This window comes from Mesoplodon mirus (genome assembly GCF_964341445.2).
Source record: "Mesoplodon mirus genome assembly, contig: HAP1_SCAFFOLD_717, whole genome shotgun sequence".
NCBI classification, from domain to species: domain Eukaryota; kingdom Metazoa; phylum Chordata; class Mammalia; order Artiodactyla; family Ziphiidae; genus Mesoplodon; species Mesoplodon mirus.
Window position 1 is genome coordinate 176,899 of NW_028295316.1, and position 12,171 is coordinate 189,069.

A 12,171-nucleotide genomic window follows, 5' to 3' on the forward strand; every position below is an offset into this window, starting at 1 on the left:
ATGTAAGATTAAGGGGTAAACTAGGTGAGGAAAGATGGATTGTTTGGGACAAGTGGATAACCATTTTTTAAAAAGTTCTCATATGTTACACCATGCTCCAAAATAAATCTTGAATTTAGAGACTTAATTAGGGGAAAATAAAAGCAAAAACTAAAATATAGGTGAAGAAAATGTGCAGACGGAACGCTGGGCCACAGGGAAGGGTCAGGAGGCACGCGGAAACGCGTCTTCATTTCACCTGGAGAAACTGCGTTGGTTTCTCCTAAGTTTGCACTTGATGACACCTGTCGCCACAATCTCTGGAACCATGAAAACAGCTTTCTGTAGTTACATCTGTTAAATTCCATGGAGAAAGCCTGGGGCCCAGAGGGATGTGGAAAGGAATAAACTGAGGGATAAGGAGATTTACAGAGTATTTTTAGGGGAGCTCTCTGGGGGACGAGACCTTCTGCATCCTGAAGCTCCACGCCACTCTAGCCCCAGTCGCATGCGAAGACGACTCTCTCACGGGAGATTCTAAAATTTCCAAATGTCCAGAAACGCCCAGCCAGCTCGCACCATCGTTGGAAAACAACCCAGCGCGTCCCACAAACAATCGCAGAGATTTGTGACGGTTGGACCTCGCACATGCGCACTGGGCACTCCTGCGCTCCGTGCCTCTGTGCGCAAGCGCAGTGACGCCGTCTTACAAGGCGTGCACGCGCACTCTGTTTAGCTGTATCGCTTGGCTACGGTTATTCTGGGCTGAAAGATGAGAAACCGCGGAGCTTCCCAGCTGGGATGTTGTGGCTAGACCGCGTTGGCTTATCTGTACCGCTAGTGTTAGGCTCAGGAGACTGTGAGAAGCCGAGGGGGAGGTGAGGTGTGTCTGAAGCGTGTAGGCTCTGCGATGAAGAAGATTTTTGGCTTCGGAAGTAAGAAGGGCGAGTCGCTCTTCGGCTCCTCCACCAGCCCGCGGAGAGAGAGCGGTAATCGGGTCAACTCCCGGCCCGAGTACCACATCCGACACAAGGATCTCGGGAAGGTCCACAAAGCTGCCAGCGTGGGCAACGTAGCCAAAGTGCAGCAGATTCTGTTGCTTGGGAAGAATGGCTTGAACGACAGGGACAAGATGAACAGGTAACCGGGGCGGGCGGGAGGAGGCGGGGCGGGCCTAGGTGGGGCCCCTGCTGTCAGTTTCCCCTCCAAGGCTTGTGGACACCTACGTGGGGTCCCGCGCCCCGCAGACTTTATAGGCAGCAAAAAGCCTTAGCTGGTTTCGGACCCGCTCATGATTCCCCTTATAGAGCACTTTACTGACAGTTTTAAAGTCATTTGGCTGAATGTCAGTAATCACAGAAACGAAATTAAACATGAACAGCATCTTATTTTTAATGTACACATTTTTATACCGTAATGTTATATGTTACAGAGAAGTGCATAATGAGGAAAATAATTCTCATGACAGATCAACTTCTGGACTAAAAATTCCTCAGATACAATCCCGTATCTTTTTAAAAAAAATAATTTATTTATTGCTGTGTTGGGTCTTCATTGCCGTGCACGGGCTTCTCATTGTGGTGGCTTCTCTTGTTGTGGAGCACGGGCTCTAGGCGCGCGAGCTCAGTTAGTTGTGGAACGTGGGCTCAGTAGATGTGGAACGTGGGCTAGGTAGTTGTGGCTTGCCGGCTCTAGAGCGCAGGCTCAGTAGTTGTGGCCCATGGGCTTAGTTTCTCTGCAGCATGTGGGATCTTCCTGGACCAGGGCTCGAACCCGTGTCCCCTGCATTAGCAGACGGATTCTTTTTTTAAAAAAAATATTTATTTTAATTTATTTATTTTTGGCTGTGCTGGGTCTTCACTGCTGCACGTGGGCTTTCTCTAGTTGCAGCGAGTGGGGGCTACTGTTCGTTGCAGTGGGCTTCTCATTGGGGTGGCTTCTGTTGTTGTGGAGCACGGGCTGTAGGTGCGCAGGCTTCAGTAGTTGTGGCATGCGGGCTCAGTAGTTGTGGTTTGTGGGCTCTAGAGCGCAGGCTCAGTAGTTGTGGCGCACGGGCTTAGTTGCTCCACAATATGTGGGATCTTCCCCGACCAGGGCTCAAACCTGTGTCCCCTGCATTGGCAGGCGGATTCTTAACCTCTGTGCCACCAGGGAAGCCTGCAGTATCCGTTTTATATCAGTGTACACCTATGTATATATGTTCTCTACTGAAGGACCTTAGAAGACAGCTTTGAAGTGGGAAGATGGTTGTGTCCTTGAATAGGAAGACTCATTTTCTTAAAATGTATGGTCTTCCCATATTTAAACCAAATAGGCAGATGGTGGTTTAAAAATTTTTGAGTTACACATGCTTTCTTTATTTGTTGTGATGAAATGAAAAGTTTTATGTAGTAGACAAAGGTTTGCCCTTCTAGATGTCAAAATGTGCTGTAAGTTCCCACAAATTATTCATTTACTAACAACTGAAAAGACAGATAAGTGAATGGAACAGAATAGAAAATGCCCAAACACCCAAATATATGTAAGACTTTAGAACTTGAACTGATGACATTTCATATTAGAAGGAAAAAATAAATTGTTTGTAAATGGTGCAGGAGTAAACTGCTAACTATTTAGAGAAAAGTAACTAGATTTTTATCTCACAAAAATAAGTTTCAGATGGAGTACAGATCAAAAATTTTAAATATACAAAGTGAGAAAACGACCAGAAGAAAACAAAATTCCTATTTATACATTTTTTTTTGTGCTGACAAAGACCTTCCTAAGAATGACTTCAAAAGCAAGAATTCTGGAGGTTGATTTAACAACATTAAAAAATTAAAACCCTCTGTAGATCAGAAAAGAAGATTAACAAAATAAAAGACAATGAGCTTTTAAAATATATCAACGTATTTGTATCAGGCAAGAAAACATATCTTCACTTTACAGAGAATTCTTTGAAATCAGTAAGGGGGAAGAAACTCTAATTTGAAATTGAGCAACGTACTTTTTTGCATATCCATAAGTGACCAATGGATATAGGAAAAAAAATTAGCATTTCTGGTAAGAAAAGGAATTTAAGTTAAAGAGGAATGAAAAACCATTTTCCCTTCACAAAGTTTGTGAAGATGAAGAGCAGTGGTACTTATACTGCTGTTTAAAGTCTGAGTTGCTTTTGACTTTTCAAATAGGCAATTTGGTGATAAGTACCACATTTAAAAAATGTGTATTCCCTTTACACATCAATTCTCTTTATACAAATTAGAGGTAAATAATTAGAGATAAATTAGAGATAGGTAACATACAATTTGTTGTTCTCAACACTGCTTAAAATAGCAATGTATTAAGACGAACTCAAAGGATTTTATAAATAAATTGCAGTGTATCTGGTATGGAGTAATATGTGACCATTGAAGGTGGCATAGATAACAGATGTATGTTGACCTGCAGAGATGTACTTTGGTAGAATATTGAGAAAAAAATCAATTTCATTATATATAAACACAAGAAGACTATGGTCTTATCTTAGACACAAATATGTACAAAAATATGATAATTTTTGTTATTTCTGAGCACTTGTATTATAAGTGAAGCTTTCTTTTCCTTTTAAAAATATCTGTGATTTCTACAGTGAACATGTACAAAAATTCTAGTAACTGTTTAGTATTAGTGAAATAATCCTGGGAGAGACCAGGAATATGAATCTTGTACAGATAAAAATAATTTCTCACTTTCTATTTTTTTTTGGAAGTTTTTCAAGGATTGATATCTTGTGACAACTTTTAACCTCTTCAGAAGTAAAGGGAATCTTTTTATCCATGCCTGTAGATTTTACTAGGTATATATTTTGCTATATACACGTTTTTGATTTTGTGTAGCTTTATTACCTATAATACGTAAATGATTAGAGATTAATCATTTTACTTTATTGCAGTCTTATGAAAATAAAAAATAGTTAATGTAAGTGGTGATTATTACTATTGAAAAAGTTTATTAGAGTTTTAGTTGTGTCCTTATGAGAATACAAAATCAAAAATACAAATGTAAATGATTATTACTATTGCAAAAGTATTGCTTTACTTCCCAAAAGTTTTCTTTAAAAATATCGAACTCTCCAAAGTAACAACTGACATTAGAAATACAAAGAATCATGAGAGATTACTACAAGCAACTATATGTCAATAAAATGGACAACCTGGAAGAAATGGACAAATTCTTAGAAAAGCACAACCTTCCAAGATTTAACCAGGAAGAAATAGAAAATATAAACAGACCAATCACAAGCACTGAAATTGAAACTGTGATTAAAAGTCTTCCAACAGGGCTTCCCTGGTGGCACAGTGGTTGAGATTCCACCTGCCGATGCAGGGGACACGGGTTCGTGCCCCAGTCCGGGAAGATCCCACATGCCGCGGAGCGGCTAGGCCCATGAGCTATGGCCACTGAGCCTGTGCGTCCGGAGCCTGTGCTCCACAACAGGAGAGGCCGCAGCAGTGAGAGGCCCGTGTACCACTAAAAAAAAAAAAAAAAAAAAAAAATCTTCCAACAAGTAAAAGCCCAGGACCAGGTGGCTTCACAGGAGAATTCCATCAAACATTTACAGCAGAGATAACACCTGTCCTTCTCAAACTCTTCCAAAGTATAGCAGAGGGGAGAACACTCCCAAGCTCATTCTACAAGGCCACCATCACCCTGATACCAAAACTAGACAAAGATGTAACAAAAAAAGAAAACTGCAGACCAATATCACTGATGAACGTAGATGAAAACATTCTCAGAAAACACCTCACAAACAGAATCCAACAGCACATTAAAAGTATCATACACCATGATCAAGTGGGGTTTATCCCAGGAATGCAAGGATTCTTCAGTATACACCAATGAATGTGATGCACCATATTAACAAACTGAAGAATAAAAACCATATGATGATCTCAGTAGATGAATTTTTGACAAAATTCAACACCTGTTTATGATAAAAACTCTCCAGAAAGTAGGCATAGAGGGAACTTACCTCAACATAATAAAGGGCATATATGACAAACCCACAGCCAACATTGTTCTCAATGGTGAAAAACTTAAACCAGTTCGTCTAAAATCAGGAACAAGACAAGGTTGCCCACTCTCACCACTGTTATTCAACATAGTTTTGGAAGTTTTAGCCACAGCAATCAGAGAAGAAAAAGAAATAAAAGGAATCCAAATCGGAAAAGAAGAATTAAAGCTGTCACTGTTTGCAGATAACATGATACTATACATAGAGAATCCTGAAGATGCTACCAGAAAACTACTGGAGCTAATCAATGAGTTTGGTAAAGTAGCAGGATACAAAATTAATGTACAGAAATCTCTTGCATTCCTAAACACTAATGATGAAAAATCTGAAAGAGAAATTAAGGAAACACTTCCATTTACCATTGCAACAAAAAGAATAAAATACCTTGGAATAAACCTACCTAAGGAGACAAAAGACCTGTATGCAGAAAACTATAAGACACTGATGAAAGAAATTAAAGATGACACAAACAGATGGAGAGAGATACCATGTTCTTGGATTGGAAGAATCAACATTGTGAAAATGACTCTACTACCCAAAGCAAACTACAGTTTCAATGCAATCCCTATCAAACTACCAATGGCATTTTTCAGAGAACTAGAACAAAAAATTTCACCATTTCTATGGAAACACAAAAGATCCCGAATAGCCAAAGCAATCTTGAGAAAGAAAAATGGAGCTGGAGGAATCAGGCTCCCTGACTTCAGACTATACTACAAAGCTACAGTAATCAAGACAGTATGGTACTGGTACAAAAATAGAAATGTAGGGCTCCCCTGGTGGCGCAGTGGTTGAGAGTCCGCCTGCTGATGCAGGGGACACGGGTTCGTGCCCCGGTGTGGGAAGATCCCACATGTCGCGGAGCGGCTGGGCCCGTGAGCCATGGCTGCTGAGCCTGCGCGTCCGGAGCCTGTGCTTCGCAATGGGAGAGGCCACAACAATGAGAGGCCCACATACCGCAAAAAAAAAAAAAAAAAAAAAAAAAAGAAAGAAATGTAGACCACTGGAACAGGATAGAAGGCCCAGAGATAAACCCACGCACATATGGTCACCTTATCTTTGATAAAGGAGGCAAGAATATACAATGGAGAAAAGACAGCCTCTTCAGTAAGTGGTGTTGGGGAAACTGGACAACTACATGTAAAAGAATGAAATTAGAGGAATGAAATTCCTCTAAAACTCTTAGAGGAAAACATAGGCAGAACACTCTATGACATCAATCACAGCAAGATCCTTTTTGACCCACCTCCTAGAGAAATGGAAATAAAAACAAACAAATGGGACCTGATGAAACTTAAAAGCTTTTGCACAGCAAAGGAAACCATAAAATAGATGAAAAGACAATCCTCAGAATGGGAGAAAATATTTGCAAACGAAGCAACTGACAAGGGATTAATCTCCAAAATATACAAGCAGCTCATGCAGCTCAATATCAAAAAGACAAATAACCCAATCCAAAAATGGGCAGAAGACCTAAATAGCCATTTCTCCAAAGAAGATATACAGATTGCCAACAAACACATGAAAAGATGCCCAACATCACTAATCATTAGAGAAATGCAAATCAAAACTGCAATGAGATATCACCTCACACTGGTCAGAATGGCCATCATCAAAAATCTACAAACAATAAATGCTGGAGAGGGTGTGGGGAAAAGGGAACCCTTCTGCACTGTTGGTGGGAATGTAAATTGATACAGCCACTATGGAGAACAATATGGAGGTTCCTTCAAAAACTAAAAATAGAGCTACCATACAATCCAGCAATCCCACTTCTGGGCATATACCCTGAGAAAACCATAATTCAAAAAGAGTCACGCACCACAATGTTCATTGCAGCACTATTTACAATAGACAGGACATGGAAGCAACCTAAGTGTCCATCGACAGATGAATGGATAAAGAAGATGTGTCACATATATACAATGGAATATTACTCAGCCATAAAAAGAAATGAAATTGAGTTATTTGTAGTGAGGTGGATGGACCTAGCGTCTGTCATACAGAGTGAAGTAAGCCAGAAAGAGAAAAACAAATACCATGTTCTAACACATAGATATGGAATCTAAAAAAAAAAAAAAAAAGGTTCTGATGAACCTAGGAGCAGGACAGGAGTAAAGACACAGACATAGAGAATGAACTTGAGAACACGAGGAAAGGGGAAGATTAGGCTGGGACGAAGTGAGAGAGTAGCAGTGACATATATACAGTACTAAATGTAAAATAGATAGCTAGTGGGAAGCAGCTGCATCGCCTGGGAGATCAGCTCGGTGCTTTGTGACCACCTAGAGGGGTGGGATAAGGAGGGTGGGAGGGAATGCAAGAGGGAGGGGATATGGGGATATATGTATACATATAGCTGCTTCACGTCATTATACAGCAGAAACTAATAAATCATTGTAAAGCAATTATACTCCAATAAAGATGTTAAAAAATTATTGAACTCTCCAGTTATGTTTATCCATTGTTTAATCCATTTATTCATCAAATATAACTTGAATACCTATTATGTAGCACGTGTTTTCTACTCAGGACCCTGCATCTATCTCTCAGAACCCTTTCATGCTTAAAAACTTCATGTTGCCCCCATGAGCAAGATGAGAAATTTAAAATTGAAGTATTAAGGCTTCGTCTCAATTGAAGCTTTGCTCCCTTCTTTCAAACAGAAGCATTTCTGAAGGTAGGAAATTGTAAAAGGTAACCTTTACTTGTCCTTTTGAACATTTATAATGGTATTAAATACTAATATTGATCATTGGAAATGTCTGATTTCACACAATCTATAAATGTAAATATTGAATAAAATGAGCCATCCCTATTCATTTGAATCCTGAATTTCCTTTGGCTTAAAGCTACCTGAAAATCAGAGTTAGAATTACTTTTTTAAAAAATTCTTGTTTTGTTTGTTATTTTAGTTCTCTTTCCCCATGCTGCTTTTATTGTATTATTTTATTTTATTATTTATTTTATTATTTTTAAAATTGAAGTATAGGTGATTTACAGTATTGCTCATCATGCCTTTAAGAACTAAAAGTTATTTAAGTGCCAACCGTGTGACTAGAACTGCAGTAGACCTGTTATATAGATCATTATTTCATTTAATGTAAGGAACCATGAATTGCATGATGCCCCACTATTTTATATATTAATAAGAAATTTTTTAAAATGTTGCCAACTCGCAGATATAGAGAACAAACTAGTGGTTACCAGTGGGGAGAGGAAAGGGAGGAGGGGCAAGATAGGGGTAGGGGATTAAGAGGTACAAACTATTAGGTATAAAATAAGCTACAAGGATATATCGTACAACATGGGGAATATAGCCAATATTTTATAATAACTATAAATGGAATATATAACCTTTAAAAATTGTGAATCACTATGTTGTACCCCTATAATATATAATTTTTATTTTTATTTTTTATTATTTTTTTATTTTTGGCTGTGTTGGTTCTTCGTTGCTGCGCGCAGGCTTTCTCTAGTTGTGGCGAGTGGGGGCTACTCTTCCTTGCGGTGTGCAGGCTTCTCATTGTGGTGGCTTCTCTTGTTGTGGAGCACGGGCTCTAGGCGTGTGGGCTCAGTAGTTGTGGCTTGCGGGTTCTAGAGCGCAGACTTAGTAGTTGTGGTGCACGGGCTTAGTTGCTTTGTGGCACGTGGGATCTTCTGGGATCGGGGCTCGAACCTGTGTCCCCTGCATTGACAAGTGGATTCTTCACCACTGAGCCACCAGGGAAGTTCCATAATTTATAATATTATACATCACCTATACTTAAATTTAAAAAAATGGCAACTTTAGGCACAGAGACGTTATGATAATTAGACCAACAGGAAAAATGAGAACTGAACAAACAAAAAATGCTACCAATTATAGTTGTAAGACATCGTGAATTATAAATTTCATTCCAATGTCAGAGACGTTAAAATGTGAGAAAGTGAGCATATTAGAATCATTGAAGTACAGTGTTCTCTCTAGTCCTCAAGACATATCTTCAAAAGAGGTATAATATCCTTTTACTTAATTGAAATGTTGCCCTTGTAAAATAGTAGTAATAGTAATAATTATGATAATATTACCTAATAATTATTGAGCTGTTATCTGTGCGAGGAACTGTTCTAAACCCTTTGCACGGGTTCTCATTTAAGCATCACAGTGTTGTCCTGTGAGGTAACTACTGCTCTATCCCCATTTTGTTGATGAGGAAATTGAGGCACAGAAAGGCTAAGTGACAGCTAATAAGTGACACAGTTAAAGTCAAATTCAAACCCAAGTTGAGCTGAATCTCAAGGTCATGCTTTTTCTATTCAAGCAGGTTGTTCTTTCGTTAACGTGGAGAGTAAGAAGAGCTAATATATATTGTTCTTTCTCCAGAAGCAAACTAAATATTTGTTTTCAAGGGATAGGAATAGCATGCTATTAAATGTTTTCAATTACATGAACAATTGTATGTTTTGAAATAGTGCACTACTAATTTCCTAAAAACTCCTCTCGGTTTCGTAGGACTGCTCTCCATTTGGCCTGTGCCAATGGCCATCCGGCAGTGGTAACTCTCCTAGTGGAGAGAAAATGCCAGCTTAACCTCTGTGACAACGAAAACAGGACAGCGCTGATGAAGGTACATAGTAGCCAACCATGTCAACGTGAGATGGATTTGATTTAACTACTTAGAATAAAAATGGATTTATCTCATTTAAATATAACGAATTGGTGAAACTTCTGGAATGTTTACTTTGAATTCCTAGAATTTACAGTCTGTTTCTTGGCATAACACTTATAGGCCATACAATGCCAGGAAGAGGAGTGTGCAACTATTCTGCTGGAACATGGTGCCGACCCAAATGTCATGGACGTCAGTGGCAACACTGCTCTCCACTATGCTGCCCTTTATCAGAATATATCACTCGCAGCAAAGCTGCTTTCACATGACGCCAACATTGAAGCAAGCAACAAGGTATAGCTCAACTATATTTACAAAATATTTGCCATACATGGTTGTTTTTTTGTTTGTTTTAGCTGCAGATGTTTTATCTATAATAATATGTACACTGAATCCCACCCATCAGGCCCTGTTACCATGGAAACAACTCCAAAGCCAAGTCACGGGCTGGAGAAAGGTGGTGCTCACAGAAAGAGCACAATTCTGTCTCCCAGCCACCCTTCTACCCCAGAAGGAAAATCTTCCCATTAGGATATGCCTGGGAGTGGGTGGTGGGCTCAAGAGCCCACACAAGACAAAGACCTGGGGAGAGTGAGGTGAGGTGGGGGCTGGCTGCTTGCAGGGGCTCAGGGAATGGGTGCTGTTGGGGATGGATGGGAGGAGGAAGGAGACCCAGTACCCAGCAGGGAGAGCTGGGTGAGTGCCGGTGGCCAGGCAGGCAGCAGGCCCTGAGCCCTCCAGGACCCCAGGTTCTCAGATCGGGGAAAGTGGGGCAGGTCGTGTTTGACACCCAGCAAGGGTGTTCACTTATGCTGGTGGCCATTTGGTCCACCATGTACACCTTGGGGTCTTCCACGCTCAGCCTCGGGTGGCTCCTCAGCAGGGTTGTAGCTGTGCATGGGGAGCAGGTGATGGCGAAGCTGCTGTTCCTGCTTTTTCTTTGGGACACACATTACCTCCTCCCGCTGCAGCCCCGCCAGGAACTCCCTCTGCTGACATAGATGGGGTCAGTTTTACATATTTGGAAGCTCAAGCATTCCCTGAGTGAAAATATTTTGAAATAACTTAATTATCTAAGATTTCCCTTTAAATCATTATATTTCTAAAGAAACATTAGAGAGTATAGCTTTCTTTTATGTGTCTATGGCAGATATTTGTGAAAACATTGCATTTGTTAAAGGTAAGACTTTTTTTTTTCCCCAAGTATTTTTTCCCCCGCTCAAATTTTTTTTCTGATTAGTGTAAAACAACAGAGAAATGCAAAACTTGCCTTGGAGATAGACTTTGTCCTAAAACTCAAACAAAACAAAAGCATTTTACAATATAATAGCAATCTTGCTTCTGTTGACAAGTTCCTATTTTATTAAAAAATGATTTATGTAAAAATGATTTCTCTCTCATTGCCTAAGGCTTCAGAGGGAAAAAGGAATAGGAAAAGGAGAGAGCAGTTGAAATATGCAGGCCGGGCTTCCCTGGTGGCTCAGTGGTTAAGAATCTGCCTGCCAATGCAGGAGACACGGGTTCGAGCCCTGGTCCAGGAAGATCCCACATGCCGCGGAGCAACTAAGCCCGTGAGCCACAACTACTGAGCCTGCGCTCTAGAGCACACGAGCCACAACTACTGAAGCCCGCGCGCCTAGAGCCTGTGTTCTGCAACAAGAGAAGCCACCACAATGAAAAGCCTGCTCACCACAAGGAAGAGTAGCTCCCACTCACCGCGACTAGAGAAAGCCCACGCGCAGCAATGAAGACCCAACGCAGCCAAAAATAAATAAATTAATTAAATTTTAAAAAAAAAGAAATACGCAGGCCAATTTGGAAATTTGGCAGTTAGGAAATGCCAAGAAGAGGTTTTTGGGGTTTTCTTTTCCCTTCAGTTTATGTATTTAGGCAAAGTTCTTTTCAGGTTTCGGGGATAATAATTCTTATTTGGGGAAAGAGCCTAAGTGAACTGTAACCTTGCCTGGAGATCAATTTTAGGAGGACTCAGAGGAAATCAGATTGGCAATGGACGTGTGGTGATTAAATGGGAAATAAGGGAGAAGAACAGATAATTAACTGACATATTATCCTGTTTTGGCAGAAACAGCCACTTAGATAAGAGTCTAGAGTCTGCTCTCAAATCTAGAATGTCTTGATGGGAAGTAAAGGGTTTATAAGTAATGAGATCAAGTTGCATTTTCAGTTTACTTGTCCCTGTTCTACCTATTGACCCAGAAAAATTAAATGTAGTTTTGGTGACTCTGATCTCTTACACTTTTCTTTTTTTTTTTCAAATCCTCAATTGAGAAAAGGAATTGGCCATGTGGCCAATCTCATCTCAGATGAGACTGAGATGGTTGCTACACTAATTCTCAGCTAGAATTGTGCTCGTGAACCACAGTCACCTGGGAGAACTTATAAAAAATTTACAAGCCTAGGCTCTCCCCTGAAGATTTTGATTGAATAAATCTAGCAAGGCCCGGACATGTGTGTTTGGAAATATTTCCTCGAGATTCTGATACA

At 40.1% G+C, this 12,171-nt stretch overlaps 1 protein-coding gene and 1 long non-coding RNA gene across 4 annotated transcripts in view; one reads left to right on the forward strand and one right to left on the reverse strand.

Annotated features, from left to right (window-relative positions):
• Window positions 1-669, reverse strand: part of LOC309797557 — a 104,669-nt gene extending 104,000 nt beyond the window's left edge. For all 3 annotated transcript variants that reach the window (XR_014292704.1, XR_014292705.1, XR_014292706.1), the window contains exon 1: window positions 446-669. This is a non-coding gene — a long non-coding RNA (uncharacterized lncRNA). The remainder of the gene's footprint in view (window positions 1-445) is intronic.
• A 16-nt stretch (window positions 670-685) lies between these two features.
• Window positions 686-12,171, forward strand: part of LOC309797558 (ankyrin repeat domain-containing protein 26-like) — a gene marked incomplete at its 3' end in the record, with an annotated part of 115,644 nt that continues 104,158 nt past the window's right edge. The window contains exons 1-3 of the mRNA XM_082646052.1: window positions 686-1,119; window positions 9,510-9,624; window positions 9,787-9,960. Coding sequence (XP_082502178.1) covers window positions 890-1,119; window positions 9,510-9,624; window positions 9,787-9,960 — 519 coding nt within the window. The remainder of the gene's footprint in view (window positions 1,120-9,509; window positions 9,625-9,786; window positions 9,961-12,171) is intronic.